This window comes from Penaeus vannamei, chromosome 37, assembly GCF_042767895.1.
Source record: "Penaeus vannamei isolate JL-2024 chromosome 37, ASM4276789v1, whole genome shotgun sequence".
NCBI classification, from domain to species: domain Eukaryota; kingdom Metazoa; phylum Arthropoda; class Malacostraca; order Decapoda; family Penaeidae; genus Penaeus; species Penaeus vannamei.
Genome location: NC_091585.1, coordinates 9,281,687 through 9,288,688, shown reverse-complemented (window position 1 = coordinate 9,288,688; position 7,002 = coordinate 9,281,687). Strand labels below are relative to the sequence as shown.

At 57.7% G+C, this 7,002-nt stretch overlaps 1 protein-coding gene across 1 annotated transcript in view; it reads right to left on the bottom strand.

Moving 5' to 3' along the window:
* LOC138859632 (glutamic acid-rich protein-like) overlaps positions 1 to 6,581 on the bottom strand; it is an 8,038-nt gene extending 1,457 nt beyond the window's left edge. Inside the window, exons 1-10 of the mRNA XM_070115425.1 lie at positions 6,515 to 6,581; positions 5,289 to 5,462; positions 4,946 to 5,055; positions 3,293 to 3,727; positions 2,954 to 3,091; positions 2,546 to 2,680; positions 2,285 to 2,407; positions 1,832 to 2,002; positions 245 to 817; positions 1 to 115 (exon numbers count right to left, since the gene is read on the bottom strand). The exon at positions 1 to 115 is cut by the window's left edge and continues 131 nt beyond it. Of these exons, the coding sequence (XP_069971526.1) occupies positions 1 to 115; positions 245 to 817; positions 1,832 to 2,002; positions 2,285 to 2,407; positions 2,546 to 2,680; positions 2,954 to 3,091; positions 3,293 to 3,727; positions 4,946 to 5,055; positions 5,289 to 5,462; positions 6,515 to 6,581 (2,041 nt within the window). The remainder of the gene's footprint in view (positions 116 to 244; positions 818 to 1,831; positions 2,003 to 2,284; positions 2,408 to 2,545; positions 2,681 to 2,953; positions 3,092 to 3,292; positions 3,728 to 4,945; positions 5,056 to 5,288; positions 5,463 to 6,514) is intronic.
* Between the last annotated feature and the right edge of the window lie 421 nt (positions 6,582 to 7,002).

Here is a 7,002-nt window from a genome sequence, read left to right as displayed (position 1 = left end):
CCTCGTCCTCCTCGGGAGCGACCTCCTGGGTCTCCTCCTCGTCCTCCTCGGGGACGACCTCCTGAGTCTCCTCCTCGGGAGTGACGGGAGCGACCTCCTGGGTCTCCTCCTCGTTCTTCTCGGGGGTGACCTCCTGGGTCTCCTCCTCGTCCTCCTCGGGGGTGACCTCCTGGGTCTCCTCTTCGTCCTCGGGAGCGACCTCCTGGGTCTCCTCCTCGTCCTCCTCGGGGGTGACGGGGGCGACCTCCTGGGTCTCCTCCTCGGGAGTGACGGGAGCGAACTCCTGGATCTCCTCCTCGTCCTTCTCGGGGGTGACCTCCTGGGTCTCCTCCTCGTCCTCCTCGGGGGTGACCTCCTGGGTCTCCTCTTCGTCCTCGGGAGCGACCTCCTGGATCTCCTCCTCGTCCTCCTCGGGGGTGATGGGGGCGACCTCCTGGGTCTCCTCCTCGTCCTCCTCGGGGGTGACGGGGGCAACCTCTTGGGTCTCCTCCTCGTCCTCCTCGGAGATGACGGGGGCAACCTCCTGGGTGTCCTCCTCGTCCTCCTCGAGAGCGACCTCCTGGGTCTCCTCCTCGTCCTCCTCGGGGGCGACCTCCTGGGTCTCCTCCTCGTCCTCTTCGGGAGTGACGGGAGTGAACTCCTGGGTCTCCTCCTCGGGGGCGCCCTCCTGGGTCTCCTCGTACTCCTCGGGAGTGACGGGGGCGACCTCCTGGGTCTCCTCCTTGTCCTCCTCGGGAATGACGGGGACGACCTCCTGGGTCTCCTCCTCGTACTCCTCGGGAGTGACGGGAGTGAACTCCTGGGTCTCCTCCTCGTCCTCCTCGGGAGTGACGGGGGCGACCTCCTGGGTCTCCTCCTCGTCCTCCTCGGGGATGACGAGGGCGACCTCCTGGGTCTCCTCCTCGTACTCCTCGGGAGTGACGAGGGCGACCTCCTGGGTCTCCTCCTCGTCCTCCTCTTGGATGACGGGGGCGACCTCCTGGGTCTCCTCCTCGTCCTCCTCGGGGGCGACCTCCTGGGTCTCCTCCTCGTCCTCCTCGGGGGCGACCTCCTGGGTCTCCTCCTCGTCCTCCTCGGGAGTGACGGGAGCGACCTCCTGGGTCTCCTCCTCGTCCTCCTCGGGGGTGACGGGGGCGACCTCCTAGGTCTCCTCCTCGTACTGCTCGGGAGTGACGGGGGCGACCTCCTGGGTCTCCTCCTTGTCCTCCTCGGGAATGACGGGGGCGACCTCCTGGGTCTCCTCCTCGTACTCCTCGGGAGTGACGGGAGTGAACTCCTGGGTCTCCTCCTCGTACTCCTCGGGAGTGACGGGGGCGACCTCCTGGGTCTCCTCCTCGTCCTCCTCTTGGATGACTGGGGCGACCTCCTGGGTCTCCTCCTCGTCCTCCTCGGGGGCGACCTCCTGGGTCTCCTCCTCGTACTCCTCGGGAGTGACGGGGGCGACCTCCTGGGTCTCCTCCTCGTCCTCCTCGGGGGTGACGGGGGCGACCTCCTGGGTCTCCTCCTCGTACTCCTCGGGAGTGACGGGGGCGGCCTCCTGGGTCTCCTCCTCGGGAGTGACGGGGGCGACCTCCTGGGTCTCCTCCTCGTCCTCCTCGGGAGTGACGGGGGCGACCTCCTGGGTCTCCTCCTCGTCCTCCTCGGGAGTGACGGGGGCGACCTCCTGGGTCTCCTCCTCGTCCTCCTCGGGAGTGACGGGGGTGACCTCCCGGTTCTCCTCCTCGTCCTCCTCGGGAATGACGGGAGCGAACTCCTGGGTCTCCTCCTCGTTCTCCTCGGGGATGACGGGAGCGACCTCCTGGGTCTCCTCCTCGTCCTACTCGGGAGTGACGGGGGCGACCTCCCGGGTCTCCTCCTCGTCCTCCTCGGGGGTGACGGGGGCGACCTCCTGGGTCTCCTCCTCGTACTCCGCGGGAGTGACGGGAGCAAACTCCTGGGTCTCCTCCTCGTCCTCCTCGGGGGCGACCTCCTGGGTCTCCTCCTCGTCCTCCTCGGGGCCGACCTCCTGGGTCTCCTCGGGAGTGACGGGGGCGACCTCCTGGGTCTCCTCCTCGTACTCCTCGGGGGCGACCTCCTGGGTCTACTCGTCCTCCTCGGAAGTGACGGGGGCGACCTCCTGGGTCTCCTCCTCGTCCTCCTCGGGGCCGACCTCCTGGGTCTCCTCGGGAGTGACGGGGGCGACCTCCTGGGTCTCCTCGGGAGTGACGGGGGCGACCTCCTGGGTCTCCTCCTCGTACTCCTCGGGGGCGACCTCCTGGGTCTACTCGTCCTCCTCGGAAGTGACGGGGGCGACCTCCTGGGTCTCCTCCTCGTCCTCCTCGGGGCCGACCTCCTGGGTCTCCTCGGGAGTGACGGGGGCGACCTCCTGGGTCTCCTCCTCGTCCTCCTCGGGGGCGACCTCCTGGGTCTACTCGTCCTCCTCGGAAGTGACGGGGGCGACCTCCTGGGTCTCCTCCTCGGGGGTGACCTCCTGGGTCTCCTCGTCCTCCTCGGGAGTGACGAGGCCGACCTCCTGGGTCTCCTCCTCAGCCTACTCGGGGGCGACCTCCTGGGTCTCCTCCTCATCCTCCTCGGGAGCGACCTCCTGGGTCTCCTCCTCGTACTCCGCGGGAGTGACGGGAGCAAACTCCTGGGTCTCCTCCTCGTCCTCCTCGGGGGCGACCTCCTGGGTCTCCTCGTCCTCCTCGGGAGTGACGGGGGCGACCTCCTGGGTCTCCTCCTCGTCCTCCTCGGGGGCGACCTCCTGGGTCTCCTCGTCCTCCTCGGGAGTGACGGGGGCGACCTCCTGGGTCTCCTCCTCGTCCTACTCGGGGGTGACCTCCTGGGTCTCCTCCTCGTCCTCCTCGGGAGTGACGGGAGCGAACTCCTGGGTCTCCTCCTCGTTCTCCTCGGGGATGACGGGGGCGACCTCCTGGGTCTCCTCCTCGTCCTACTCGGGAGTGACGGGGGCGACCTCCCGGGTCTCCTCCACGTCCTCCTCGAGGGTGACGGGGGCGACCTCCTGGGTCTCCTCCTCGTACTCCTCAGGGGCGACCTTCTGGGTCTCCTCCTCGTCCTCCTCGGGGGCGACCTCCTGGGTCTCCTCCTCGTCCTCCTCGGGGGCGACCTCCTGGGTCTCCTCCTCGTCCTCCTCGGGGGCGACCTCCTGGGTCTCCTCGTCCTCCTCGGGAGTGACGGGGGCGACCTCCTGGGTCTCCTCCTCGGGGGTGACCTCCTGGGTCTCCTCCTCATCCTCCTCGGGAGTGACGAGGCCGACCTCCTGGGTCTCCTCCTCGTCCTACTCGGGGGCGACCTCCTGGATCTCCTCCTCATCCTCCTCGGGAGCGACCTCCTGGGTCTCCTCCTCGTACTCCGCGGGAGTGACGGGAGCAAACTCCTGGGTCTCCTCCTCGTCCTCCTCGGGGGCGACCTCCTGGGTCTCCTCCTCGTCCTCCTCGGGGGCGACCTCCTGGGTCTCCTCCTCGTCCTCCTCGGGGGCGACCTCCTGGGTCTCCTCCTCGTCCTCTTCGGGAGTGACGGGAGTGAACTCCTGGGTCTCCTCCTCGTCCTCCTCGGGAGTGACGGGGGCGAACTCCTGGGTCTCCTCCTCGTCCTCCTCCGGAGTGACGGGAGCGAACTCCTGGGTCTCCTCCTCGTCCTCCTCAGGGATGACGGGGGCGACCTCCTGGGTCTCCTGCTCGTCCTCCTCGGGAGTGACGGGAGCGAACTCCTGGGCCTCCTCCTCGTCCTCCTCGGGAGTGACGGGGTTTAGGTAAGGGAGTTAGATCAAGTGAAGGATTTTTATGTGTCTGAGGAAGGACAGAAGCTGTAGGATTCTGTAAGGATGTCTGACATGTTGGGAGATCGGTGAAGACAGGATGGGTGTGAAAAGGCAGAGGTACGTGCTGTATTAAAGCGTGGACAGGACAAGAAAATGTGTGGGACTGAAAGAGGGACGTTACATAGAGGACATAGGAGCGGGTCTGAGCGTGACATTAGATAGGCGAGTGTGGTCAATACGTAAGCGTGCGAGGGCCGTCTCCCAACGTCTGTTTTTGTGAAATGGAGCTGACCAAGAGGAGATTGATGGTTTCACGGTATGTAATTTATTGTTGTGGAGTCTTGACCAAAAAGATTGCCATCAGATATACAAGAAGGTTTTAAAGTGGGGGTAGTAATCCGTAGCTGGAATATGTGAGAAGCGTTGTTGAGGTGATGTGGACATTGCGGCACAGCGTGCAAGAGTATCTGCCTGTTCATTGCCAGGGATTCCAATATAGCTGGGTACCCAGCAAAATCTGACAGATTTGTGACGTGTGGATAGATAGAACAACCAGTTCTGGATCTTACAGACAAGGGGATTGGTCGAGTGCATAGACTTTATGAGGGTTAAAGAGTTACGGAAGTCAGTGAAAATACTAAAAGAGGAAGAGGAGGATGAGTATATGCGTCTTAAGGCAAAAAGGAGAGCATATAGTTCTGTAGTAAGGACACTAGATTCAGGAGGGAGGGTGTATTTGAAAGTGCAATTTGGGAATGTTACTGCGAACCCAGCTCCTGAGATGGATTTGGAACCGTCAGTGTAAACATGAATGCTGGAGGAATGAATGGAGACATGGTCAAGGAAATGAGTGAGAAGGATAGAGGGGGGAATATCTGATTTTGGTGGGTCAGGGAAAACTGAGGAGCAAATACAGGGGTTAGGTATAAGCCATGGAGGAATGGAATGGACAGAAAGTGGGAGAGGTCGGAGGTGAGGAAAGGGGGAATGGGAGTGGAGGGTATCCATGCGTATGGGGAGAGGAGTTGGTAAACGTGCAGAAGAGGTAAAGGTATGAAGCAAGGGTTGTGGAATAGTTAGTTTGTTAAGGAAAAAATGGTGAAATCGAGCATAGCATCGGAGAGAGAGAAGGGCTCGACGTCGAGAGAGGGACGGCATGCCTGATTCAGTATATAAGCTCTCAACTGGAGAGGAGCGGAAGGTGCCAAGAGCTAAACGGAGACCGCTGTGGTGGATTTTATCAAGATGAGCAAGAAGAGAGGTTGAGGCAAAGGAGTAGATATGGCATCCATAATCTAGAGTGGAGAGAATCAAGGTAACATGAAGATGGAGGAGAGTTTTGAGATCTGAGCCCCAGGAGATGTGTGAAAGAGTTTGTAAGATTCGGATGCGGCGTTGAGCTTTTTCTTTGATGTACAAGATATGGTCTCGCCAGGACAATTTGGAATCAAATATAACGCCTAGTAATTTGCCAGAAGAACGGTATTGGAGTGGAGCGTTATATAAGAAGTGGGGTTTGGGACCGTACGTGAGCGAGAGAAAAGGATGGGGAAAGATTTGGAGGTAGAGAAGCGAAAGCCATGGTTGGTGGCCCTAGAAGTTACAGATGTTATTGCAGATTGTAGGAACTGACAGAGATCTGGTATAGATGTGCCAGATGCATAGATGGTTAAGTAATCAACATATAGTGATGTTCGGGCTCCTGGTGGTAGGACTGAGACTATGTCATTTACAGCAAGAAGGAATAGAGTGGTACTAAGCACACTTCCTTGTGGGACGCCTTCGAATTGAGGAAAGGATGATGACGTGGAAGAGGCAATTTTGACCTGGAAAGTACGTTTAGAAAGGAAAGATTTAATGAAAACGCCCATGTTTCCATGTAAAGCTAAGGAGGACAATTGTTGGAGGATATGGTATCGCCATGTGGTATCATATGCTTTTTCTAGATCAAAGAATATGGCTAATACGGATTCATGGCGTGCAAATGCCGATGTAATGTATGTCTCGAAATGGGCAAGTGGGTCTGCTGTACTTCGGGCACGTCGGAAACCAAACTGGGAAGGGGAAAGGAGATTATGAGATTGAAGGTACCACATTAAACGGAAGTTAACCATTCGTTCTAGTAGTTTGCACAAGCAGCTAGTTAGAGCTATGGGGCGGTAATCTTGGGGTAGGGTACCTGATTTATTGGGTTTTAAGAAATGTAGGATAAGAGCACCTCGCCAATGAGAAGGAAAATTTCCTGACGTCCATATGTGGTTGAAAATAGTTAAAAGGAAGGATAGGAAGATGGGAGGTGTCGGAGCATACGATAGTGAATACCATCAGAGCCTTCATGAGTGTTGCGGCACGACTGTAATGTAGCGTTGAGTTCAGAAAAAAAAGGAGCATTATAGGACTCATCAGAGGATAGGGTGAAGGTAATAGGGGTGCGTTCCTTGATGTCTTTAATGGAAGAAAAGTGTAGGGAAAGGTGAGAGCCAATACTGACCTGGCTGAAATAGTTGCCTAGGGGCCGGTTTCTCAAAAGAGCCTTAAGTTAAGGCGCGCTGGAGGCCTTAACCGTCCTGCGGCGACCTAAGTTAAGGCCTGTCAAAGGCGCCGTATCTCGGACGTAGCTTCGTATGCACAAACGTTTTTTTAAGGCGCCTTATCCCTACCTTAAGTCCCGCAGCGCCGCAAATCACTTCAGGCGTCGGATCTTCGGTGGCCAATCACAGCTGCCGTTTTAGGCGGTTCTTAGGTTATCTTGACCAATCACAAGCCGTAAATGCCAATCAGCTGATTTCGTAAACACAACGCTGTGTCCAGCCCGTGGCATGATATAACTTTTTAACAAAATTGGTATTATTGAAAACGCAACCCCACACCTAATTTAAAGAATCTGAGCTTACCCAGTGGTAGTACACATCATTCTAAGAATATGCCTCTATACCATTTTCTGCGCAATTTGATAATAACGGTGTTACAGAGGGTATAAAATTTACGATTTCCAGGAGCCGCAGTAAGCTTACGCCTCCTACGCCGCGACAAATGACAAAAAATCGTTAAGAGTGACGGAAAATCAGACAGATTTGTAGCGGATGACGTGGCCAAGGGAAATCATATGAGCCAATTAGATTCGAGCGTGAACGTGATGTGAACATCGACACTCAGTAGAACCAATCAGATATGGAATAGGTCATCACGTGGCAAAAGAAATGTCAATATACTATATTTGCTAGTATTCTACCGATATATCT